This window comes from Silurus meridionalis, chromosome 9 (genome assembly GCF_014805685.1).
Source record: "Silurus meridionalis isolate SWU-2019-XX chromosome 9, ASM1480568v1, whole genome shotgun sequence".
NCBI classification, from domain to species: Eukaryota; Metazoa; Chordata; class Actinopteri; order Siluriformes; family Siluridae; genus Silurus; species Silurus meridionalis.
The window spans coordinates 3,749,420-3,777,301 of NC_060892.1; the positions used below are offsets into that span (position 1 = coordinate 3,749,420).

The 27,882-nt window shown below is 40.9% G+C and overlaps 2 protein-coding genes across 3 annotated transcripts in view; one reads left to right on the plus strand and one right to left on the minus strand.

The window, feature by feature from the left end:
- Positions 1-3,308, plus strand: part of fbn2b (fibrillin 2b) — an 89,852-nt gene extending 86,544 nt beyond the window's left edge. Inside the window, exon 65 of the mRNA XM_046857615.1 lies at positions 549-3,308. Within this exon, the coding sequence (XP_046713571.1) occupies positions 549-923 (375 nt within the window). The 3' untranslated portion in view covers positions 924-3,308. The remainder of the gene's footprint in view (positions 1-548) is intronic.
- Positions 3,309-8,075: 4,767 nt separating this feature from the next.
- LOC124390787 (cortexin-1) lies at positions 8,076-24,435 on the minus strand. Of its 2 annotated transcripts, none has more exons than XM_046856794.1 (3): positions 24,174-24,435; positions 14,143-14,301; positions 8,076-10,417 (listed from the first exon to the last, which is right to left on the minus strand). In XM_046856794.1, exon 3 carries the CDS (start codon positions 9,700-9,702, stop codon positions 9,454-9,456), a length of 249 nt encoding a protein of 82 aa, XP_046712750.1. In that variant the 5' UTR covers positions 9,703-10,417; positions 14,143-14,301; positions 24,174-24,435; the 3' UTR covers positions 8,076-9,453. The 2 variants fall into 2 exon arrangements, with proteins under 2 accessions (XP_046712750.1, XP_046712749.1); XM_046856793.1 differs by having other exon boundaries at positions 14,134-14,301.
- Positions 24,436-27,882: the final 3,447 nt, after the last annotated feature.

Sequence of the window (27,882 nt, forward strand, 5' to 3'; positions counted from 1 at the left end):
TATCTAACTAACTTCTTTTCTGTTTCTGTTGTCTTTCAATATAATTTTATAAGTTGTCTACTTATCCTACTTTTGTCAAATGCCAGAAATCAGGTGCAGGCTTTTTGACATTTTCATTGGGGTTGTGATTTACCTCACACGCCGAAAAAAAAATAACAAACGCCCCTTTAAGTGCTCAGTCATTGCGCATTAGACCTGCTTTTCATTCAATTAGCTAAATTAGCTTTTTTTCACATTACATTCACATTTTTCAACATTAATACGTGACGCTTGTTAGATCCCATCTGAGTTTCTCTCTCAAGGAACTCAAAATTGCAAAATGAGTCCAGCAGTGCTACAGAAATGCATTTTTTTTTTTGTTTGTGGGGGTTTTTTTTGTGTGTGTGTTGTCACAATTCTGAATACCAATATAATTTTTTGTTTCTCCCAAAAAAATAAATTGTATATTTGAAAAAGTTTTTTTATGTCAATCCGTCTTTCCTTTGGACACTGGCTGTAGTATCTGTGCATTGACCTTCTCTCTCTGTCGTCTCATTCGTGTTCTGCAGGACTCCGTAAGCATGGCCAGTGTGGACACTCAGAGCTCCATCCCCATGAACCTTTCTCTGGCATCGCTGCAGAACCGAGAGCCTCTGCTGGAGCTGCTTCCAGCCCTGGAGCCTTTGGAGCATCACGTCCGCTACGTCATCACTCACGGTAACCAGGCCGAGCACTTTAGGCTGTTGGAGCGTCGCGACGGTAAGACGATCCTGCGCCTGGGCCGTAAGACCCCCCCAGCCGGCTCCTACCGCCTCGAGATCGCCTCTCTCCCCCTGTACGGGCCACGCCAACTGCGCCAGCTGGAGGACCAACACGACACTGACTACCTGCTGGGGGAGATCGGAGACGCGCTGCGCATCAGGCTGCACATTTATCTGCACTGAGCGCTCTCCCCCAGTCTTTGACCCCAGTCCCTACACTATAGAGCTTTATTATACTGAAGAACTGTCTTCAATCATCACACACTTTGGTTTATTTTTTTTTCTTTCTTTTTTCTATTCAGTCTCTCCCTCACACCAAAGCGTTACAGTCAAGCCAGGAAAGGCATGAAGACAATCAAAAAGCTTAATTGAAGCCATTAGCGACAGATAAACCTGTCCAAATGACCAAAAAAAAAAGACTTAAACTGATCCCCAAATGGTTTGCAATCAAGGACAACCCGGTTTTCCTAATAGATCTAAAATGTAGCTCCTTTATCAGCGTGTACATGCACATACACTTCAAATTGTGTCTCATAACATTATGTAATGTATTAAACGAAAAAAAAACCACGAACAACCACTGACCTTTCTGTAATCTCAGTGAACACTGGGGTCAAAGGACTTTCCATTCAGTATTGAGTCATTCATTAAGAATTGTACTGTTTTATTTGTTTTGTTTGGGGTTTTTTTCGATTATTTTGTCACGAGGGACTGCAATAACAACCGTGTTTCAGGTCAAAAAAAGGAAGTCGATCGCATGGTCAAGCCTGCTCCTCAAGATCTGCCCAACACTAGCGTTTCATTCCTAATCCAGCAGCTACGATCCAAGAGCCAGTGTTCGATCAGGACCGGAACTGAAATCTATCTAAAGCTAGAGCTTGAGGAGAAAAAAAAAAAATTGGCCACACCTTAACGGAGTCACCTACTGCTTTTACCTCTCGAACAAGTGGTTTCAGGAGAAAAGGTGCTGCCATGTCATAATACCTCAACCACACGGACCTTAAAGGTGCAGTTTGTAATTTGTGAAAATCCTAGCATTTCAATGGTACCTTCAATAAAAAATTACAAATAAATCAAAATACTGTGATTCCCAATAGGGCCGTGCAATAAATCTGTAGGCTTTACATCAAGCAAACTTTTACTTTTTTCCAGGAGTGAAAATAAACTCGGGCCCAAGGCACAGCCATTCTAAAAGCCCAGGGCGAGAAAAATCAGTTTCATCAGAGGCAGAGCCGGAAATCAGGTGCAAGCTTTTTCCGACGTGTTCGTTGTCATCGTAATTTATCCCACAAGCCGGAAACAATTGCAAACCACCCCTTTAAGTGCTCCGATGTTTCGCATCAATCCTGTTTTTTATCCAATTAGGGAGAAGGACATGCAGCATGGCTGTATAAACGCTAACAACGCTGTTCTGTTAAAACCATAGAAAGCTACAGCTGATCTTTCTCACACTTTTCACGACACTTGTTAGCGCATTAGCTCGCATTTGAGGTTCTCTCTCAAGGAATTTAAAGGTGCTAAATGACTCCGGCAGTGCTACAGAAATGCAGTCTCAGTCTACAAATTGTGATCGTTTTTTTTTTCTTTCTTTTTTTTTCTCATCAGAGCGTTTGTGTTTCGTCTGTTTTTTGTATTGTCACAATGCTGAAAACCAATATTATCAGACTCGCTTTTTTGTTTTGTTTAGTTTTTTCCCGAAAAAATTCAATTGTATATTTTACAAAAAATGAAATGTAGATTTGTTTTTTATGTCAATTTTTTTTTTTTTTTCGTTTTTTTTTTGAGCATCAAGGCTACAAACGGAAAAAAAAACAACACGCAAACAAACGTAAAAAAGTGCTTTGACTCGGTTTTCGTAATTTACGCTGGCGTCCTTGACTGCTGCCAGACACTGAGTGACACCCAATAAATGTTTACACGGCGCCGTCCTCTACGCGACACCCGCCGAAACGACGCCGGCGTGGCGTCGGGATGAGGTGGGTGTATCGAGGATTTGCACATTCAGCCTGACTGCAGTGTGTGGTCCTTTCTCTCTGGTGCTAAAAGAAAAATCATTCCATCTTCAATCCTGAACATCAAGGTTACTGCACTGTAAGAAAAAAAAAAAGCCTGAGCTATATTTATGCATAACCATTCGTCTATCATGGGAACTTTGTATGCTTTTGTATCGTTTTTTTTTCTTTCTTTCTTTTTTATAATGTTTTTCATCCGAATTTTATTTGCCACTACATGTAAAAGAACGAATGTGCGTGTGTGTACTGTATTTCGACATCATTAGCAAACTTGAAGTGTATCTCAATCGTCGTCGTTTCACGCTCTCGGATTTGAACGCATTTCATCTGTGGTGCTCATGATGGTTCGGCATGACAGCCCTAACACTGTTTTCCCACACACACACCCACACACACATACACATATACACACACTGCAGTGTTTTTGTGAGTATATAGGAATCTGAGCATCCAACACACTCTGGAAATAAAATATTTTTTTTTTATATATAACAATCTGTAATACACCAAAAAAATGAATGGCAATAAAGCAACATGGGTTATGTTTTTAAATATTTTTCAGTGTGTGTGTGTCAGTTTCTTAAATGTAGAAGCTAAGCTTTGTGCAGAATAATCGTGGAATGGAAGGTCATTGACGGGAAAATAAATACACTTGGTTTTCAAGTTAAACCCAGACTTTTAATTGTGCAGGTAAAAAAAATGGATGCTAAGTGGTTAGTGTGTTCTATTACTCATAAGTGGTGCACATGTCGCGGGCCGGTCCTGAGACCGTTTATCAAGATGGCGGACGTGTAAGTGCATGCATGAAACAGCGTGTGGTGATGACGTTATTTGTGAACGAATGCGGATATCTACAGAAGGCTTCAAGCACAGTACTATGATGAGACCCTCAGTCACAGTAAGACATTTAAACTGTGTGAACATTTCAAAGATGGACATCTGTCAGTGACGATCCTGGTCGGGCTGGTTTCCGTAATGAAGTTTTTTCTCACCTACACAATTCTTTCTTCGCATATCGCAGCTTGTTCAGAACATGGGATCAGAGCGAATACAGCGCCCCCTGGAGCACAGAGGGTTAGGAGTGCCCAAGAGTGGCAACTTGGCGATACCTGGGCTTGAACCCATGACCTTCAGATCAGTAACCCAAGCAAAGCAGGTTGTTCGGGCGTGCTGACAAATCTTTCCTTGGCGAATTTTTCCAGGCGTTATTTATGTTAGATAAGTGTATAAATGTAGCAGAAGAGTATGCCAAAAAAGAAATGCAGTTTAAACTAAAAAATTTTAGATTGACTTGAACGCGTCGTTCCTCTCACATGGCGGCAATAATGCAGACGCTAAAACCAGAGCGTATCGATAGCCCATGAGGTATTACTCATGCCTAGAGCATGTAGTTATTGAAAGAGGAATGAAAGAACATCTGGATTGGATATTAACTCCACGTCAAGCATCATCACACCACACCAAGATGGATTATTTTCCCCTTAACAGCATTAGCGCTTTTACGACTGGCTTAAATAACCAGTCTTATTGATTACGCCCTTTGAAAAAACTCCGAACTTACGATACGGCCTTCAAACGTCAGGCCTGATGACTGTATGATGGCTATGAATCTATGGATTTTGCTCCATAATGTGCTCCTGCTTGGTGTTATAAATTACAGTGTGCTGTAAAGTCTGATATTCCAAACACAGTTTCAGGTTGAGGTGTGTGTAATGAAACACTGGAAACCTGACGCTTCATTTCGAGCAAAACCTTATACACCAAACATGTCCGCGCTCCGTTCGGGTGGTGGAGGAAAGGGGGCGCCGTAATGGGGGGAGGATTGGCACTGTTCATGACCATTGTACTCATTGTATATTATCGCCTTTCCGTGTGTTTTTATTTATGTTCATATTATTCATTCATTATTTATTTAAATCTATCGTACATCATAGAATTTCCAACCTGTACATATGTAAATCTAATCAAATCTAATCTAATAAGGATGATTCTAAGGGTCCTTGTCACACACGGGGCTCAGCAGAACCCTATTCTATCCTGTATGATTTTGAATCTGTTAGACCGGCTCAGATGTGCTGACTCGTTAGGCATCAGGTAGATGGCGAAACGCAAGATAAGATCAGGATGTCAGAAGAAGAAGAAGAGGATAAATGTAGACATGGGGAAGTCAGATAGTCATTCAGTATCTAAATCTAAAAAAAGATTTACGTTCCCTGTTTTGTGCTATCATTCTGTAGCCCGTTTAAAGCTGTATTAATTAACATAAAAAAATAAATTCTATGAGTTGTACCACCCCGATGTTGGTGGTAGAGAGTAGAGAAGTATAAAGAAGTTCGCTTTTTCGCGTATCTGTACTTTATTTCCAAAAAGATCTCCAATTCAACGTTTTTATGAGGATAAAAAACAAACAAACAGCAAACCACCAATCAGGGTCGAGCGCACGCTCTGTTTTACACTCGCTTGGTGTATCTACTTATCACCAACATACAGTTCAACCGCAAGCAGAACATTTTGAGAGGAATAAATGATGAGAGCAACTAGGTCCCCTGGTGGTCTAGTGGTTAAGACGCAGCGCTCCCACCGCTTGGACCCGGGTTCGATTCCCAGTCGGGGAACCATCCCCAGCCACTCTCAGTGCCGGTCCCAAGCCCGGATAAATTGGGGAGGGTTGCGTTAGGAAGGGCATCCAGCGTAAAAACATGTGCCAAATCAAACGTGCGGAGGATCCGCTGTGGCGACCCCTAACGGGAGAAGCCGAAAGAAAGTTTTAAATGATGAGAGAAACTCCTGACTCAAACTTGCCTAAGAATTCGTCCCACAGGCCGGACCATCAATAGCAAGTTCTACTGCCAGGATTTAAGGCGTCTTTTGGAGGGCATTCTGCGAAAGTGAACGAATCTCTGGTGCACCAAAAACTGGATGCTCCATGATGGCAATGAACTCCATCACCAAGCTCTTCTCACATGTGAAACAAAATGATCAGGATTTAGTTCCTGTGGACTTCGCCCTCTTCCATAACTAGATCCAGCACAAGGTGCTTGACAGGCTTCAAAAAGACTTCCAGGAGCTGTTCCGGAAGTGCCAGAAACGGTGGGAGCTCTGTATTTCTGTTTAAGGGGAGTATTTTGAAGGTGATTGTGTGTAAACATAGATAAATAAAGTAAACAGAGTCCGACTCAAAACTCTTTGATACCACCTCGTGTGTATGTATGCATAATTTCAGTTAATTGAATTAACTGTTAAAATTTACTTCTTTATTGTCTCTTACTGAATGAAAGTCTAGAACCGGCTTAATGAGCATTTAAAATCGACAAGTTGTATCGTTGTCAATTTCCGTTTTATTACTGAAGCTGCCCGAAGCAGAAAGTGAATAAAACCCCCTTTTTATTTTGCCACAATTGGGCCAGCATAGCAAAAACAAAGGACTTCGGAAAAATATCCAATCTGCTTACAGTACAAAGATCGAAAAACACACCAAAGCAACACATTGTTATGGAGTTTTTTCATGATCTAGTGAGAACACATCAAGCTAGAAATCTTCAACTGAATACATATAGTACATCGTTAGCAAAAAGGAGACTCCAAATCTGAGTCCGGATACAAAAATAAAGCACTTTCAGAAGTTCTAGAACTCGCACACAGTAACTCACTACACAAGTCACAGAGCTCGGCAGATCGGCTACAGCTAACGACCACACGACATTATGCTGTCCAAAAAGGCATTAATATCGATAGATATGGCTTGTAAATGATGCAAATACACTGAAATACACTGCAGCAAGATCACATCTCTGACATTTTAAAGGGGATTCTGCTCCTGTAAACACTGAGAAAAGAACACACCGTTGGCAGGGGGTGGCTAATCGCGCGTGATTGAAGGCAGCAGTCCGAGGGGATTTCATGTAACAGTTGAACAGTGTTTTGTGTTCGGTGTATGAGAATCGATCCTATCCAAAAGTGATCATAAACGCTTCTAAATATATTATCTGGTCTTTTCTTCATTTTTTCCAGCAGTTTGATGATGCGCTAGACTGTAAAGTGTAGGGTACTCCTCCTTAATTGTTAGCCGCTACTGAGCATAAGAACATAAAGGGAATAATATATATATTGATATTACTGTGTAAGCAAATCAGTATTATCTATCTGACTATTCTTTATATGGAATAAGTCTTTATTAACCAGGAAATGGATCTGTAGTAAAGAAGGCAGGGTTTGGCTGATTAGCCTGAAAATTTGTCAATCCAACATGGCAGCCCTGCTGTGGTCCAGTTGAGTCCACTACCAAGAACACTTCCATTCCATCATTGATCAAAAATGAATACTTTACCCGGTTGCTATTGTGAACCGCCATTTTGTAACCAAACATCCTATGACATATAGCTTTACCATGGGCTAATGTGAATCCAGAGCTACATTTTTAACTTAGAAACCAGGGGTCCGCAAACTTTTTTTTCTGTCTGGGCCACATAAATTTTCTTTTATTTAATGGGGGGCCGGGTCGGTCTGGAACAGAATATTACATGGGCCAGAGTAGCTACCAGTATTATTGGGGTAGTAAATTTTATTATGATTTTAAATGTAGGCATTATGCCTCCTAATGTTAGATTAGTTCATTATTTTGTTCTACACCATACAGACAAATGAGCGTTACTTTTCAAGAGATCCATTTGTGGGCGGTCCGGGCCAGCAAAGCCTTCTCTGCTGGCCAAAACACGATCAGAACTGACCTACATTTACAACCTAAATTCTAATATTTGTTCCATAAAATTGTATTAATTTATTCTCAACAGTTTATTCTCTTCATTTCGTAGCGTTTCTCTTGGCCACACTGCTTCCAGGACGTGTATGTGAATGTGAAATTTTTTGTCCAATTAGATTTCAGCCTCTATGTGCTGGCATGTCAATCTAATCTGCCCAGGGCCTTCAAAGTCAGTACTGCTGGCTTTTTTACTTTAGTCTCTATTAGCAACGGGTCATTTTCTTTAACAATCAGATTTCAGATTCACCTCACAGGGCAGCTAGCTGGCCCAGAATAGCGTCAGCATTTTTCCGTACTCTGATTAGTTGGTCAGAGGGAAACTGTTACAGCCACGTTCGACTGGCAAACACGTGTGTGTAGCTCTCTGCACACATTAATACATCTGAGTTAGACTTTTTTATGCCTACAGTGGACGAGAAATTAATTTGGACTCGGACATAATTAAAAATACATTTTCAAGAAAAGCTAGACATCATGAGAAGGTCGGCCAACCCCGAAACTAGCTAGCTTGTCTCAGCCCGGGAAAGGGTTTGTTCTTCACTTCCAGACCAGTTTGGAGTCTTAACTGGGTTTCTTGCTTTAGTAAAATAGTATTTACCCTCCACATGCTAAATGCCTCTCTCTCTGTAATGCCACGTGTTGTTATACTGCGTTTTTGTATAGTATTGATGGTTTCTATAATTGCAACATGATAGTGTATAGTGGTATTTAAAGGTGGATTAAGTCGAGTAAGACCCCACTGAAGGCCCAGGTACCAAATGCACGGCCCGCCACTGTAGAGATATATCACCTATTAAAATAGCATTATTACTATCATAATAAATTTTTCATTCTTCTTCATTCTTTTTCATTTTCATTCTTACTGAAATCAAAAGATTTACTTACTAACGCATATGCATATGGTTGGTATTTTAATCTAATAAATAATTAGGCTATATTATACATACATATATATACAAACAGCACATGCATCATTGATTTGCCTCTAGAGGCCGCTCTTGTAATAACAGCAGAATGGAAGCTGGAAAAACTATCGTTATGGTTTTTTGCCGACAGTTACAGCAATCAACAATCGGTGCCTCAACCTCTCTTAATAACTAAGGGAAATTTTAGTTTTAAAGCCAACCTTTATTATTAAATACAGATATCATATGAGTAAAACATATATGTAAAATTACATTTTCAAAATATGTCTCTTTTCCGAGAGCCGTTCCAAATGTGGGGCCGGCTGTATTTGGCCCATAGTTTGGGGACCCCCGTTAAAAGTTATGCATTGTAGCCAAAATACATTATTGTGACGATGGCTGATGTGACTGTGCCTAAACTAATGATGAACCTGAGGTGGAGGTAATCCTCCTGACTGCATTAGTTCATAGCATGTAGAAAAAACCAGATTAGATGCACTGGATAGAATGAGGGGTCAAATATGTGCTGATAAACATCTGACCTAGTTTTGTCTGTAAAATAAAATGGATCTGAATATGGTTTCAACTACTACTTCAGGAGAACGTTCAAAATGTCCTGTTTCTCGGAACCTGTGGAACTTCATACTGTATATACGTGTAATCCACAGTGTGAGGTGATATTTAACAATAAGACCTAATAGTGCCTCTACCACTAAAACAGGAAAAAAAGCATCATTCTGGACGAGAGAATCAGAAAAATATCTTGTGACAAAAACTGGATTCGTTTTTCATAACTGATGGAATAGTCATAGTTCTTAGTACTGGACTCTACCAGAGATTTTATGGGCCGAGGGATAATGGCTAGGATAATGGTTCAGGCATCACTAGGAAACTAAAGGAAAACCTTGTAGCCCTGAGGAGACACTACAGGAGGTGGTGAAAGGAGAGTCACAGGGAGTTGGGAAGTCGTCGAGGGCTGACCACAGAGAGAGCGAAGGCAGAGGCTCTCGGCTCGTCCACCATCGCTGATCAGTGCTTTACACCAGCGCGTAGTCGAACTGGCCTCTCTCCAGGCCCTCTTTGTGGTCAGTCCAGGACGAGGCCGGCATGCGGCTGTAGGGATCGAGCAGAATGCGGAAGCAACGCACAAGCAGGAAGAGCAGGAAGAGCATGAGCAGGCCCACGAAGGCTAGAGCCGTTCTCTGCTCAGCGTCTGCAGCTAGCGGTGGCCTGCTGGGGAGCGCAGGGGAGAGCGGCTCGTACTCCAGTGGGGGAACATCGCTCATCCTCCACACGCCTCGCCCGCAGAACCTGCACACCGTCTGGACACTCGGGAGTATAGGCAGCTCGGCCAGATTGAACAGAAAATGGGGGAAAACGTCTAAGAGTGTTACGGGTTCTTGATCAAGTGGGGCGGACCTCAGCTCGGCTTTGAGGGGAACAAACTGACAAGTATGCTTATTTCAACCCCGGTACATCTGGTCCTCTCGAAAGCAGACGTGGTGAGAGGGAAGATGACATGACACGGCAAGGGACAGACAGCTGAAGCACACACAGCACCTAAATGGACCCTTTGGTGTCCAGGTGTTCTATACACAATGGAAATTCAGAGATTAGCACAGCTGAACTGTAAATGGTTGGTGCCACACGTCCTTGTTTCCTGCTTCCAGCGTGTCCAAGCCTGCAGACCTGAGACTAATCAGATCAGAGAGACAGTGGGGAGATGAGTAAAAAATAATAATAGTAGCTGCTAAATAAGGTCTCTGGTCACAGGAGGGAGGAGATGGAGTGGGAAATGCAAGCTCCTGATAAAGCAACACAACAACCATTTAACAATTGTCAAAGGAGTGAGGGGTAGACGGTGATCTCAGAAGGTCCCGTAATAAAGTCACTTAGAAGCTGTGGATTGGAGGCAGAGGACGTCCAGGGCTCTCCAGTGCAGGTTCTAGCAATCCATTGAACATGTCTCTAGTCGTCTTCCTTATCTTCTTTTGTCTGCACCTGGAAACACACAAAAGCTGCATTTCATTTAAAAAAAGTAACATTCAATTCGCACTTGCTCTCTGTCAGCAAAATGAAAGTGTCATTTTAATGGACTTTGCTCAGATCACACTTACACATCTTACACAATCTACACAGTTGCACTGCATACACCTGAGTGCTTGATGTTCAAAGACCCAGCAGTGGCAGATTGGAGGAGGTGCTGAGATTTTAACTCGTTTTCTACAGGTAGCTAAAAGAAAAGGTTACTCTGAAAGATTTGCATATCATAACATTTAAAATTACCACGTGATCTTCAGTGTTGTATAAGATACGAGGGGCTTTTTTCATATACATTTATTTTTTTCTTTGAAGCAGGGTCTGGCAAAAGAATTTTCTTTAGGATTAATAAAGTTCTGTCTTGTCTTGTCTTGTCTTGTCTTGTCTTGTCTTGTCTTGTCTTGTCTTGTCTTGTCTTGTCCCAGTGTTTTTAAATGAATTCCTGAAAAGATTTGTCCTAGAAAGATTTGTCAGTATGCCTGAAGCATCTTAGGACAACCTTCTTCACTTTGTCACCAGTGCTGAAATGCAGACCTTCGAGGACCTCCTAGATTATTCAGGATCTGATTTCTCCATGGTCTGGCTACCCAGTTTCTAACTAAACTCCTGACACTTTACACCTCAAAAATCTAACCTTCTCTCTTCTCAGATAGGATTTCTTTTAGCTGTTCCTCAGACTTGTGCTCCAGGGGTCTTCTTATGCTCTAGAGCTCACTTCCAGCATCAGGCATCAGACCCACCCAGACATGAAATGTTTTCATGTTCTATTCATACAATTGCATTTTTTTTATGTAAAGCAACTTATTAAAGGCGTTATCTAAAATACACTATTGGATATGTTTTACAGGGATGGGAGTGGAAGATCTTGACTGGCTTTCATAGGGCTCTGACCTCAACCTTATTGAACACCTTCGAGATGAATTAGAACAGCGCCCCTTACTCCTACCCTCATTCCCCTTTTCCAGCATGTACCTCCAGCTCTCCAGGCTCTTCTCCTCCTGCTCCCTACTCTCATTTGTATCGCAATGCATCGTTTTTTAACATATCCACGTCTCTAAAAACCGATTCATTATATATAACCATTAGTAGATGCACTATACTTTTATTATAGAGAAATTGACCAATAATTTGCAAACAATATTTGATATGTAGATTGATTTCTCCTTTCTAAACTGTTTCTCAGGCGCGTTTTTAGCACCTCTGCTGTTACATGGATATGATGCATCACAACACTACAGAGACCGTGGCATGTCCAGGCAGAGGTAGAGCTGCATGGAGAAAGGGCTATGAGTTAGAAGTCAGAAGGCACTTAAGTAAATTGATGATTTGCCACAGTTATGGAGATGCACATCCATATTAAATGTGGAATGGGATGTTCAAAAAAACACATATGATTCGTCTTATGGTCTCACGGACAAACCGCAGCCGGACAAGAAGTCCACAGATGTATAGGAATAACCTTTACACAAGTTAAAAGCCTGCATAGTCGAACAGCACTGTTAGATTACATTTCCGAAGTCTATGACCATGTCCATGTATTAAAGTGACAGTGCTAAGTATCCCTCTGACACACTGACAGCACGATCAGTCAACGATTACATCGTTACAGCAGCATTAGCAGGCAGGAACAAAAGCAAGGAGAGACGTTAATAGTGTAAATGCCATGCTCGTTCATCAGGGCCGGGTTGCGTGGAGATTAATACGCTGCTCTGGCTTGATGACATTGTTAGAAAGAAGGAGGAAAGAAATGACGGGGAGGGAACAAAGGGATGGTGAAGACTAGCTGGAAACCTAGTTGTGGTGTCGGCTGCCAATATTTTTGAGACATGCTTTTTTTTCTTTTTTTTTTTTTTTTTCATTTTTAAGTTCATTATCAAAACGTCATCTTTACTATGGGTGCCAATAGTTATGGAGCCGACTACAGAGATTACTATTGCACTAAATCATTACCTGTTCAATATAAATTGATGGATCACACACACACACACACACACACACACACACACACTTAATCGAATGACAGATCGATCAACTGTTCCTTAAAGACAAACGACTTTGTGAAAGCCGAGATCTAACGAAGCGCCTTTGCTGTTGCTAAATCGCAGGAGAAGGTTTTTTTCTCCATCAATATACTCTACACTCTATGGACAAAATTATGTGGAGTATAAGATTTGCGCTTTTTGAACATCCCATTCCACATTTGGTCCTCATTTCCTGTTATAATGAGCTCCACTCTTCTGGGAAGATTACTATTCAGAGCTTTGTAGTAGACAAGTCAAGAGCTTCCATGTGCTTCCAACCCATGGCAGATCATGGAGCTGGCTTTGTGCACATTGTCATGCTGGAGGAGATTTGGCTCTCGAGTTCAAGTGGAAATAAAATTCATCCAACATTTTGTACAGTTGTGTGTCTTCAGCTTTGTGTTAATAATTTGGAGATGTACAACATATAGATGTCAGGTGTCCCAATACTCTTGTCCATATAGTGTATGATGGGACCTCCAAATTTAGTTCCAAAGTTTTTTTTTTTTTAAGTGTGTACAGTTATGCTGGATATTTTAGGGTGGAAATGGTCAAATGGAAAAGTCTGGAGTTTCACTGTTTATGCGTTGATGTCTCCTGCAATGAGGACAACGAGGTCTTCGGTAATTTCAAAAGGGTTCTGGCTTAAGCCACAGGACTACGTCTCCCATCAGCTACTGCACCTCAGGGTGTCACGTGATTGTGTGCGCACCACTTTCCACTACACGCTGTACTTTATTTCTCTTCCCTGTGTTGTGATTGTCTACAGTACGTGTCTTCATGGCTTATGCTTTCTCTCCTTTTTTTTAATTTATTTTCCTTTGTTTTGTCCTTTCTTTCTTTCTGACTTTATTCTTTTCTTTCCTTTTGTTTCTATTCTTTCTGTTGTTATTCTGTTGTCTTTTTCTTTCTTTCTGTTTTTGTTCTTTCTTTCTATTTTATTATCCTTTTTGTTCTGTTTTTATTCTCTTTCTCCTTTCTTTTATTTCTTTTCCTTGTCCTTCCTTTCTTTCTGACTTTATTCTTTTCTTTCCTCGTTTCTATTCTTTTTGTTTTTATTCTTTTTCTTTTCCTTCTTTCTGTTTTTGTTCTTTTTTCAATTTTATGCTGTTAATTCTTTTTTCTTTCTTTTGTATTTATTCTTAATTTAATACTTTCTTTTACTTTCTTTTCCTTCATTTTATTCTGTTTTCATTCTGTATTTATTGTTCATTCGTTTTCTTTCTTTTTTCTTTCTTTCTTTCTTTCTTTCTTTCTTTCTTTCTTTCTTTCTTTCTGTCTGTTTTTATTCTGTTTTCTTTTACTTTGTCTGGTTTTGTTCTTTTCTTACTATTTAATTCTAGTTTATTATGTTTTCTTTCTTTTGTACTGTTTTTATTCTCCTTCTTTCTTTCTTTCTTTCTTTCTTTCTTTCTTTCTTTCTTTCTTTCTTTCTTTCTTTTCCTTTGTTTTTGTCCTTCCTTCCTTTCTTTCTTCCAGCATTATGAATAAAACCTTGTGTTTCTGATCGTCCCTGTGTGTGTTTTTCCCTGTAAATCATTTTTAAGTTCGGTGCTACGATCCAAAATATTTCTTCCTTTCCATTATTTTTAGCGTTACAAACCCTTACGACCGCATCTGCACGTAGAACACGTATTTTTACTGTAAAAATCTGACGTGTAGGACCTCGTAAACGTTGGGTGTCCTCCAGCTCGTGCAGAGGGAGAAGCTTCAGATGAAAGGGGCAGTGCCAGGCTTTGACTCCGGGGTCAGGCAGCGCCCGTCTGTCCAGAGAGCACAGCAGATGGCAGCGCAGCATGAGCCCCAAAACCTTTACATCAGAGCCTACAGGAGAGGAGAAGACATGAGGTTACAAAGATACCTGCTTCCAGTTCACACACCATAATAATACAGCCATGTTCTGTGTGTGTGTCTCTCTCTCTCTCTCTCTCTCTCGCCCACACATGAAGCATATAAAGGCTTCCTTAATGCCTAGAGGTTGAATACTTTATATGGGCAAAAGTATTTGGACACCCAAAGCTGGAGACACAATTGTACGTCTTTGTATTGAATTGAAATAAGAGATCCAAACCTCTTCCAGCATCACAATGCCCCTGTAGACAAATCCAGCTCCATGAACATATGCTTTACATTTGTTTGGAGTGAAAGTTCTCCTGCTAGAGAGCTCTGACCTCAAACCTGAACACTGAGTGCACCCCAGGCCTCCTCACCTTATATCACTACCTGAATTTATTACCACCCTTGTGGCCGAATGAGCACAAATCTCCATGAAATCTTCACAAAATCTAGTGGAACATCTTCCCAGAAGAGTGGAGATTATTATAATGGAAAATGAAGACAAAATGGAGAATGGCAAATGTTCCATTTTATCCTGATGAGCCTGGTTTCACCACAATGCCACATTCTGAATCCTCAAGATGAGAATTCTAGAAAGCTTGGGATTTTGGTTCCTTTCAGGGTTTTCTTCCTGATATCTTCCTCCCCAGGGAGTTCTTCGGTCACCTATAGCCCAAATTATGGATCAAAATGTCCATCTACATTTCTGTAAATCTTCTTTATGATCATATGTGTGTGTGTGTGTGTGTGTGTGTGTGTGTGTGTGTGTGTGTGTGTGTGTATATATAAAATCCATGTAGAAAATAACCTGAATCCAGTATTTGGTACTATAATCACTAAAAATGATGCTACTGAAGCTAACTGCTTCATCTTGTGTTCATCAGATCCTCTTTCAACATCCTTTATCACATCAGTTTTTTTGATGGTTCAACAGTCATCCTGGTCATCCTGCCAACCACCTGATAGTAATCTGACTCCAAACACGTACACAAAGAAATCATCATGTAATTCATAAGCCGTCAGGTCCCTTCGCTGGAGATCGGAGGAGACAATGAGGCCGTGTAATGGCAGCTGACTTGTAGAAAGTTCTACTAGAATGAAAGCCGATTGAGGGTCACGAGTAAGTTCACGTTGGAAGTTCGTATTACGTTCAAGTTTTCTGAAAAGAAAATGCAAAAAAAAATCTTTATCTTGATTGAGAATGTGGACGTTAAATATTAAACAGGTGTCTGCTGTCCTCTGAGTCCACAACTTCATTCTTTATTTCTTCTTCTTTCACTCACTTCCTTCTTTGCTCTTTCCCTATTTTAACTACCATTTTTTCCCTCTCTCATTACAATTATCTTTTTCTTTTCTCATTCATTCTACTCTTTTTGTCCTTCCTTCCTTTCTACCAGGAACTTTCTTCCTTCCTTCCTTCCTACAAGGAACCTCCATCCTTTATTTCTTCCTTCCATCCTTCGAGGAACATTCTTTCTTACAGGGAACCTCCTTTCATCCCTCCTACAAAGAAATTTCTTTCTTTCTTCTTTCCATCCCACAAGGAACTATTTTCCTTTCCACAAGGTCCTTCCTTCCTTCCTTCCTTCGTTCCGTCACACAGGGAACTTCATTCCTTTCTTTTATTCTTCCCTTGGTCATCCATTCTCTCATTTTCCCATTTACTTGTTTTAATTTCGCCTGGTTTTTTTTAAAGTTTTTACTTTCTTTCTCTTACATTTTCTCTTACTTTATATTTTTTCTTTCATCTCTACAATCCTTCCTTCCTCCATCTCTTCCCCCAGCAAAGACAGAGATGATCCACAGTTACACAGCAGACTGAGATCCTCAGGGTTTTTTTTTCCACTGCTGACAGATAAAACAAACAAGGGCAAACGGGGGGTTTTAACACTATTATTTTAAAGCACTTGTGTATCCAGCGGTGTAATATATGCTGTCCTCTGGAGCTTAAAGTCATGTAAGCTCCCCACCCCAACCCCCATGTCCGATCATTACATCCCCCACAGCTTCTGATCTTAACAGCAGCTATTCCTCAAGTGAAGGCACTGAGTGGCCAAAAGCCTGGATTTATTATTATTTGTAACCTTGTCTGTGGTCTTTCTGCAAAAACGAATTAGAGGCCATGACCTAATGATGAATTCCACGCATCTATCCTCTCTGATCTGCCCCCTCCCCCACCCCCTAACTAATACCACGGCCAAACTGACAGTCAGCTGATGCTGAGCGATTCGATGGGAAATTAGCTGAACTCCTTCCAACTGTCCGCTTATGAAGATAAAATGGATTTGGGAGAAAAGGACAAGAGGAAACATTTACACACAGAGACACAGCGTCTCATCAGGACCAATGCTACAATAGAAACTGTGTCTGTGTGTGTGCTGAAGTCCAAAAGACCTATTTGTGCCATCAATCATGCAAGTTCTGATGGTGGTTCTGGGCTATTGTTTGTCTCAATTCATTGATCAGTACAGAACAATTTGTTCCCCCCAGTAATAAGATACTGCTTAAAAACAAGGTCACCTTGAACTCGGACACGTCCCATACGACATGCATCTCATCTTCCTGAATTTACTCCCTATCCAGCATCTGCATGGTCTACAGCCTCACATAGACCAGCATACTAATTACTGTTACACAGATACCATATATAAGGACAGAAGTATGTGGACACCTGAGCATAAGATTGCTATGAGGAGATTCTAGCTTATCTAAAGACATCTAATGCAGTGCCTTCAACTTTATGGTAACAGTTTAAACCAAATATGGATGAGAAAAGTGACTAATAATTTGACAAATATTTAGATATGTAGAACAATTTTTAAACTGTTTCTTCAGCGCGGTCTCTCAGCACCACTGCTGCTATGTAAATGTACACTACAGAGACCGAGGGTGTCGGTGAGAGTCACATAGAATACAGATTAACATGGCAGAGGTAGAGCTGCGTCTTCCTGGAGACAGAACAGGAGATGAACTTCTGGTTTTATTTAATCTTTTTTATTTTTGCATTACAAAGTCCTGTTTGTGAAAGAGGCCATGCATTAGGAGTCTTTCGGCTTCTCCCATTAGGGGGCGCCACAGCCGATCATCCGTCTCCATACCCCCCTGTCCTCTACATCTGCCTCTTTCAAACCAACTACCTGTCTTACCTCACCACATCCATAAACCTCGTCCTTGGTCTTCCTTTTTTCCTCCTTCCTGGTGGCTCCATCCTCATCATTCTCCTACTGATATACCCCATGTCCCTCCTCTGCACATGTCCAAACCATCTCAATCTCACCTCCCTCACCTTTTCTCCAAAACGTCCTACATGCGCTGACCCTCTCATAAACTCATTTCTAATCCTGTCCATCGTCGTCACTCCCAACAAAAACCTCAACATCTTTAGCTCTGCTACCTCCAGCTCCACCTCCTGTCTTTTACTCGATGCCACTGTCTCTAAAGCATACAACATCTCAGGTCTCACCACAGTCCTATAAACTTTCCCTTTCACTCTTACAGATACTCTTCTATCACAAATCACTCATGATATCACTCTTCTCCACCCACTCCACCATGCCTGCACTCTTTTCTTCACTTCTCTATCACACTCTCCATTACTTTGCACTGCATTATTTTTTCCACTGAATCGTATCGCATCGGAAGTTGCTTCATAAGCATCTTTAATGTATCGTAACGTTGGCTATGCATGGAGAGGTGAATCAGTAGCACTTTTTTATATCGGCCATGTTTCTAGTTTTGTGTTTTGTTAAAATATCTGCACTCGTATCTGCTCCAGCTTTATTATAGGCCAATAGAGAACTGGGAAATAAATAAGCTGAAAAGAAATCTGAGAAAAATAAAAAAAATAGGGGGGAGAAATAATTTTATTTATTATTCTATTGTTTCGATTTGTGCTCAAGCTCAGGAAACTGGAACGATGAATCGCCTACTGTGCCACGTTTATTATTATGCCAGAATTCAGGGCCCACTGGAGAGTTCTCTTGTCATCCCTTCTCTCACCACGTCTCTGGAAATGATGGTTTTCTTCAGACTGCTGAACTCCCTGCACCCTCCTCTCCAAGCACATGTACAGTCACATCTATCACTGACGAGCTTCGAAGTAATCGCTTTAAGAATCTCGTTCTATGCAGTAGCAGAACTAATAAAGAAAAATCTAACAGCAGCTTTCTGGACATGGCCCAGTTGGCTGTGCTGAAAAATTACAGAGTAATTTTCTGCTCTGAGCCTGTGCCACCGATCTCCGCTGTAATGGAGGAACCCAGTGGCTAACCACAAAAGCCCCCATGCTGCTGAAGGGCTTCATGTCAAACACAGCTGCCTCCCATCCCACCGCAGGCCAGCCAGGCTTTCAAATGAGAACAACTTAACTGCTGAGCACAAAACCCATTTTTTGGCATTAATCACCATTTTAGAACAGCAGAACAAAATGTTTCAGAGGGTTTAGAGCTACTGGTTCTGCTTCAATCGGTAAGTGTTTTGCTCAGATCAGTGGCCCCTGCATAGGAGGCGTGGGCTCTGTAACTCTCATCCCTGTGAAGAAGGTGTAGGCTCTGTAACTCTCAGTCCCTGTGTAGGAGGCGTGGGCTCTGTAACTCTCAGTCCCTGTGTAAGAGGCGTGGGCTCTGTATCAGTTGTGTAGGAGGTTTGGCCTCTGAAACGATCAGTGCCTGCATGGGAGGCATGGCCTCTGTAACTTTCAGTTCCGTTAAAGGTGTGGCCTCTTTACTGATCTGTTCCTGTGTAGGAGGCGTGGCCTCTGTAACAATTAGTCTCCATAAAAAAAGGTGTGGCCTCTGTAACTGTCAGTCCTTGTGAAAGGAGGCGTGGTTTCTTTACCTGTCAGTCCCTGCACATGTGGTGTGGCTTCTTAAAATAAATAAATAAATAAAGTCAGTCCCTGTAAAGAAGTAAAGGCTTTTGCCTTTGGTCTTGCAAGGCCCAGTGATGAAGTTCAAAATGCCATTAATAGTAACTTGTCTAAAAAAAATGCAATATATTGCTAAAAGTATTTTATTATTTTAGTGTTTTGAGAGCTGTGGTGGATAGCGTAAGAGAGATAAAGTAAGAAATTGAAACAAAACTGCATGTAAAATGTTGATATGTGAAGGACATGGAATATAGAGATGCTCATTAACATCTAAATGAGTAGCGAAAATAAAATGTGTGTTACATGTTATAGGTTTATTCGAACCGACTGGCTGAGTGCACACTTTCTACCTGGAGCTCAGTCAGGGGGAATATGCCAGCACTCTGTCAAACCCACCTGCCGCATCTTTAATTCCCAGCCCAAATCACAGCATGAAATATTAAGCTGGAATGGACAGCACAGATGGCACTGAGTGACTGACAGAGAGAGCGTATGTAGCAGCACAGATCCTCAGCGGACTCCACCTTTCAAACCAACTCAAAAGGGCGAACTAGCGGAGAAATGGTACACTGACAGGAATGACACAAACTGACCTGACGCTCAAATTCTTCCATTTCACAGCACACAACCTGTTATAAAAAAATCAGCTTTTTCTAAAGACTAAATACAGAGCGGAGCAGTTCCTGCATTCGTGGTGACCTGCTGTGGGGACATGCGTCCGCCCACGGACATGTCAGTCCTTTCCAGAGGTCTGTCATTGCCGGTTTTGTCACATCAAACTCTGCAAATGTCAAAAGAAAGGTAAGGGACAATAGGGAGGGACAGCCAAAAGGGCAAACCTTCTTTGCTGTGAAAGGCATTATTAAAAAAAGGATTTAAGTGCAAACTCCTGTCAGCGAAAACAGAATGGGATACAGTAATTAAATCTGTGTGGAGGAAAATGAAAATGCTGATGCAGACCGAGAGGTGTGTGCCGGAAAAGCTGCAGCTCGTAACAAGAAAAAAGGAAAGCTTGGATTAAAAAAATAAAAGAAACTGATATGAAGGCGTGTTCAGAAGATTCAAAATCCTCAGCAAACACATAGCAAACAGATCCAGTGTTCCATAGTTGCTTCTTTAGCACTCCAAGCAGTCCAAAATGCTAGATTCCAGTCCAAACAAGTTAACGACCATCGGACCTGACTATAAATCGTCACTCTTGACTGGGAAGATAATAAAAAGCCAGACATGGTGTCAATTATCAAATGGCTCAGAAGAAAAACACTGATGAATATTTTAAGAGAGACCTTGAAAAGGAATTTAAACTGTCCTCCTGATCCAACACAATGACAAGATCCATTCAGAACATTTACTGATATCAATCTGTACCCTCTGGGGTGGCGGGGGGGCACGTACCTTGTTCATAGAATGAAATCTGGGCATTACTCATCACTGTAATGATTTGACAGTTTTCCTCCAATTTGGAGAAGCTGGTGTTGGATCTTTAATGATCGCAAATGTTGAGATATTTTATGAGTTCCTCAGTAGCTCCTGGTTTTATAACCAGAAAAAGACTGTAGAAAGAACATTACTTATAATCTTACACTCCAGTGCTCATGTTAGTTCTCACTCTCCAGTGTTCTGTATTGTTTTAAAGACTATAATCACACTCTTGATGTCACCCAAATGAGGATGGGTTCCCCTTTTGAGTCTGGTTCCTCTCAAGGTTTCTTCCTCATAACATCTAAGGGAGTTTTTCCTTGCTTTCCTTGAATTTCTGGCAAAAGTCTGTACTTTTCTCAAAATCCATAATTCATCTCTCAAAAGTATGTCAATGTACATCTGATTGACGTTATAACGCCAAGTCCTTTTGTCATTGTTCACAAAAGAACATCAAAATGTTTAGTCATGTTGTCATTATGATGGCGCACGGTTTCAGTGTTTGCTGATATAAACTACGGTTTGGATCACAATGATTAAAAATGCACAAGGATGAATTACTTCATGAATTCAGCATGAATTCTATTTGATTGCATATTTGATTCATAGCGATTGCAAGAGAGAGGACAGAATTCACACTTTTACTGTACTGTATTAGTGTTTGTTCGTTTCCTGGTTGTTGGTTTTTTTTTTTCAGAAATTGTAATTCTGGGTTTTGCTCCGTCACCAATTGAAGGTTTACAAGTAGCTGGACGTATCGGATTTAAAACACTTATTCTTGCCAACAAGGCCAAGACCAGCACCATCTTACCTCAGAGACCCCATCACACCTCACACTGCACAACGCTGTCTGAGACCCTCCAGAATGAGAGGTAAGTACACTTCAAGGCTCTTCTCTGTTCTGGCACTGAGGTGGTGGAATGAACTTCCCCTAGATGTCCGTACAGCAGAGTCCCAACAGTTGAAGGCCACCCTCCTCCTGAAACACTTAAATTAGCACTTTCCCAGTTTGCTTTGTAGAATTCAAGAGTTGTAGTCTGATTTATATTAAGTTTGTAATCTTGCGTACCAATGTAGATTTATTCATTGCTGGAGACTCAAAGCACTTTTGTACGTCGCTCTGGACACGGGCATCTGCTAAATGCCGCAAATGTAAATGCAATGGTCACGAGATTCACCTTTGACCCGTTTTAGAGAACTAGTCCATCATTGGTTGATCTGACGCCGAACAACTCGCCTTCGTTAGTGACGTTTAAGATCCGTCTGCACGATTCATCAATTCAAGACGCATTTACAAAAAAAAGTTAAGTAGAAATTTAAGCTTCACACACTGACAGCTGGATTAACAATTTTGCAATTAATGACGTATGCAATAAACTTATGCCCAGATGTTTTGGGGGGGCTAAGACGATTCAGGTGAGAAGCAGTAGAATATATTTTGATCAACATGACAAACAACTAATAATGTAGGGAAGAACAGAAAATTGTGCGCAACCAATGAAATGAATATACCGAAGCATTCGGGATTTGTCCAAAGCGTCGAGAAACTACAAATAACTACATGACATGAAGAATTTAATTTCTGTTCTGAGAAACGCTCCAAAGCAAATGAGAGAAACTATAAGACAGATGGAAAGTAAGCCATATGCTGTATATCCACAATTGATCATTTTTGGGGACAACAATTATTTTTTATTGCATTTGGTTACCAAATAAAATCGTTAAAGCCTTCCATTGGCCAAATACGAGGCTGCACACATGCACAATATGTCTGTCACTATGAAAAACAAGAGACAGACTGTTGTCGAGCTGCACAAGTCAGGTATAAAAATAAATACCAAGTCAACTACTAGATGCCATCTCCATAACAACAAGCTCTTTGCAAGCATGGAAAGATGCCCTTCCTGAGAGCATCTCACAAATTGTAGCAATGATATTTGCCAAGCATTGCTGCAAAACCTGACTGGAAATGTCTTGATATGAAAGACACACTAAATAAAACTGGGATGTTTAAAGGAATACATGGAGAAGGAGACACACCCAGAGCCCACTGTAATAATGCTGAGGCGAGTCACCCATGGGACGGAATAGTGGTCTGAATCAATATTCACCCACTAAACCAGATTGCCTCTTTTACGAAGTTAGGACTTGGATGTAGATGGACTGATCAGCAAGTTAATAAGTACAGACGTCCAATTTAGGACAGAAATACGTTTTTTTGTCTTTTTGCTCTGTTACAGTATGGACATTGTGCAAATAATACACTTCCGTGTTTATCATGACATTTTCACCTTATATAGTATTATTTGTAACATTGCACCTTTTCACTCCCATAATATGTTTATTATATGTGTATGTTTATGCATATGTATATTTATATTTGATTTATTTATTTATATACATTGCTATTTGCACTTCTGGTGGAATTGCATTTCATTGGCCCTGTACCTGTTCTCTGCACATTTACAATAAAGTTGAATCTAATCTAATCTAATCTAGTTTAATTTAAAAATGCTTACAGGTACCCCAAATCCAGCTCCATCTCTAGATCCGAAAGAAAAGTCTGCATGTACACATGGAAATTAAAATGCTATGAATTGTAAGTTTGACTCAAATCAAAAAATAAATGAAACAAATACAATAAATCATAAAGGTTTTACACAAAACAATGCACATTGCGTTTGAAGGCATTTGAACAAACACAATGTATGAGTTTTATCGCACTTCCTGCATGTGTCATTTATTTTCTATATTAAATTTTTGGCAGGATTCTTCATCAATAATAGCTTCTTTATTTTCAAACTTGAGCACAGATTATAAAAAGAAAACTACTACAGATAGAGAGAGAGAGAGAGAGAGAGAGAGAGAGAGAGAGAGAGAGAGAGAGAGAGAGAGAGCTCTGAACTGCTTAGAAACTTTCACCACTATGCATTTATCATGATTAAAGTGATCCAGCATTGATTTGCTCAGGATTAACATTTTGCCAGTAGTCAAATGTAGTTCGAATCGAATTCATCTTTATTTGGCTGCTTTCTTATGTTTGCATTTGTTTTTGGAAACAAGACTGTAATTTCTGATCATAAATAACACAATTTTTGTACCTAATATGCATCTTTCTTATCCTGTAGTGAATAAAATGTGCCCTGAAAATTCATTTGGATATAATGAAACCCTAAAAAACTGCTTTTGTAGGGAACAAAACAGTTTTTGCTTTTCCCTGACAATAAATAAATGAGAGAATGTAGCCAAACTGTGCTGAGATATAAAAAGAAATACAAGTATATACCTCCTTAGAATGAAAAGGAGGAGAGGATGAAGACTGAAGGATGAAGCTGGGGATGCTGTTGTGCGCTTTAATAAATGACACAGCATCACTACCGTTTTCAAACAGTAAATAAATAAGAGCTGGGAATGGGATTCACCCAGAAGGTCAGCTTTTATTATTTGCTCAATCAGGATCAAATGAATCCGATTCAACTTTCTGCAGCTGTCTGCAACCCAAAACGTTTCCAAAAGCAGGAACCGCAAATCATGCAATGCGTGTAAGAGCAAAAGAAATCAGAAATCTTCTCACCCCTGAGAAGCTCGGAAACCAACCAACATGACCAGCATCAGATGAGAACTGGAGTAAAACTTTAGCAGCCTCGAAGCTCCGACTTGAATAACATCATCATCATCATGTCTTTCATCCTGCAGCCGGCGCTGACATGCGACTCAACCGCCCGAGCGATGCGCCTTTTCAGCCTCAGCCTACATCAGATAAAGCATGCAATCGTGCATTTGGTTCTTGAAGCTGTGTATCTCAACATATGACTACTGACTTCTCTCTCGCTCTCTTTTTTTTGGTCATTGTACTGCACATGCGCATTATCGGTGCCATTTAACGGGCAGATATACCTCGAGTGCGTCATGCGTAAAAACGCAAATCGAACCGATATCAGTGTTTGCGTTCCCTTACTGGCTTGCTTTAAAAGTATTTTATGGTTTTTCAGAGACACGTGCCTGTTTCACCTTGTTTCTATGCAACTTTTAATTGAACAAACAAATGGAAACACACTCCAGACAGTTTGTTTCTCCAAACATTCAGCTGAAATACTTTGTTCAAACTGTGTTTTTCCCTAGTTAAAGCGATTTCTCTCTTTCTTGTGAACTATTTCATCCCAAAACAGCATAATAGGATTTAGGTGCAGTGACTGGGCAGGTGGTTCCATGATAGAGAGAACTCCAGACTGTTCTCTGCTCTCTAAATAACAGTGCTCGGACATACACTTCGGCTTACTGTCTTGTTTTATGGTGAAGTCGGTTCCAATGAGTCCAGTCCAGACGGTGTTGACTTACAGTATGTGACAGATATTTTGTGTATCTGTCATGCACTTGCTGACGTAACCCAGCCAATATGGTTGCACAAGCCAGGTCAGTCTTAGTGCCGGTCCCAAGCCTGGATAAATGGGGAGGGTTGCGTTATGAAGGCAATCCAGCATAAAACGTGCCAAATCAAACACGCGGATCACAAACCTGAATATCATAACGGATCAGGCCCGGGTTACCAACGTCTGGTAGATAGCCAAAAGGATACCGGTGGAAATTGGGCTAATGTTGGCCGAAGGAGGAGAAGGAGAGGAGGAAGACTTCTACAGGGACAGCAGGGAAAGGAGAAGTGTAGGAGAGTGGAGGTTAGGGTTGGTACTTTAAATGTCGGTACTATGACGGGTAAAGGGAGAGAGATAGCTGATATGATGGAGAGGAGAAAGGTAGATATGTTGTGTGTTCAGGAGACCAAGTGGAAAGGGAGTAAGACCAGGAACATTGGAGGTTGGTTTAAACTGTTCTATCATGGTGTGGATGGAAAGAGAAATGGTGTAGGGGTGATTCTGAAGGAAGAGTACAGTAAGAGTGTATTGGAGGTGAAGAGAGTTTCTGATAGGGTGATGAACATGAAGCTGGAAGTTGAAGGGTTGATGATTAATTTCATCAGTGCCTATGCTCCACAAATGAGATAATGGAGAAGGAAAAATTCTGGAGAGATTTAGATGAAGTGATAGAAGGTTTACTTAGAAATGGCACATTGGTGATTGGGGCAGACTTCAGTGAGCATGTAGGTGGAGGGAACAGAGGAGATGAGGAGGTGATGAGGAGGTGATGGGTAGGTATGGCCTTAAGGAGAGGAATGTGGAAGGGCAGATGGTGGTAGATTTTGCTAAAAGGATGGAAATGGCAGTTGCGAATACTTATTTCAAGAAGAAACGGATCGTAGAGTGGAGGAAGGTGCACATTGGTGGACTATGTTCTATGTAGGAGATGCAACCTGAAGAAGATTGGAGACTGTAAGATGTTGGCAGGGGACAGTGTCGCTAGACAGCATCGGAGGAGAGTGAGGACTGAAAAAAAGAATAAGATGGTAGAACTGAAGGAGGAAGACTGTAGTGTGAGGTTCAGGGAAGAGGTCAGACAGGAGCTCGGTGGTGGTGAAGAGGTGCTGGATGATTGGGAAACTACTGCAGAAGTGATGAGGGAGACAGCTAGAAAAGTACTTGGTGTGACATCAGGTAATAGAAAGGAATACAAAGAGACGTGGTGGTGGAATGAGGAAGTGGAGGAGATCATAAGGAGAAAGAGGTTGGCAGAACAAAATTGGGATCACCAGAGTGATGAGAAAAGTAGGCAGGAGTACAAGGAGATCCGGCAGCAGGTGAAAAAAGATGTGGCTAAAGCAACGGAAAAGGCATATTAGGAGCTGTAGGAAAAGTTGGACACTAAAGAAGAAGAAAAGAATTTGTAGCGATTGGCCAGGCAGAGAGACTGAGCTAGGAAGGATGTGCTGCAAGTTAGAGCAATAAAGGATGAAGATGGAAATGTGTTGACAAGTGAGGAGAGTGTGTTGAGGTGATGGAGGGAGTATTTTGAGTATATTGGTTGGATGGTGTGAAGATGGTAAAGCAGGAAGTGGATAGGATTAGTAAGGAGGAAGTGAGAGCAACTATTAATAGGATGAAGAGTGGAAAGTCGTTGGACCAGATGACATACCTGTAGAAGCATGGAGATGTTTAGAAGAGATGCAGTGGAGTTTTTAACTAGATTGTTTAACAAGATTTTGGAAGGTGGGAGGATGCCTGAGGAATGGAGAAGGAGTGTGCTGGTACCGATCTTTAAGCATAAGGGAGATGTGCAGACCTGCAGTAACTACAGGGGAATTAATTTGATCAGTCACAACATGAAGTTATGGGAAAGCGTAGTGGAAGCCAGGCTGAGAGAACCATCTGTGAGCAACAGTATGGTTTCATACATTTTGGACTCATTTGTCCACAGACCTTTCAGTCATTTGCTGTCCATTTCTTGTGTGTTTTTGCCTTTTACCTGCTTGTATCTCAAAAAAACGAGTGCTCACTAGGGGAATTGACAGAGAAAATGTAGATATTACAACAGCAGTGTCTCAATGGCTCCATGTGATGTTATATAATACAAATCAGTTACATGCAGTATTACTGCATTGTCCATATGCAAAAAATTGAGAGAAGCTTGACAGCAGGATGATATGGAGGTGGTAGCTCAGTGCTTAGGGTGTTGAACTTCTGATCAGATGGTCGTGAGTTCAAATCCCAGCACTAATTAGTTGGTTGCCGCTTCTGGGGCTTTGAGCAGGACCCATAACTAGGAAACTGTTCAGTTGTATAAATGATATAATTAGTTTTTTTAGATTAGGGTAAATGCTATGTAAATGATATATATTTAATGTGCAATAATATCAGCAAAAGGAGAACTGCAAAAAAAAAACAGGCTGTACTGTAAATATGGTACTATTACTACTACAAAGCTTATTGTTAGATGATGTCAAAGTTGTATTATTCTTTTCTTATTAATTCATTTCCATTGCTGCCTTTATTTTTATTTTTTTTAATGAAAGCTCTATATCAAAAAACAGCTCTTTATTAATCCCTCTGATTACTATATACCCTCACCATGGAGGAGTGTAACCATGACAACACACATCTCATAGTCCTGGTGTCTGGAATGGCTGGAGGTTGTTGAGATGTTAGCAACATTATTCAAGAGGCTGGATGCGTTATAATGAATAGTGTGGAATTCCTGCTGTTTACCTGCATCATGTGATTCACACCTGTGGCATTGTTACTATGACTTAAAACCCCCAAACCCCAGCAGTAAACATGGCAGGAAGACATTGTATAGTTAGGTGTCGGTGGATAGTCAGTTCCAGATGTCCTCCACATGTCCTCCAGATGTCATTTACACTTCTTTTGATGGTAGCTGTGTCTTGTTGGTCTAAT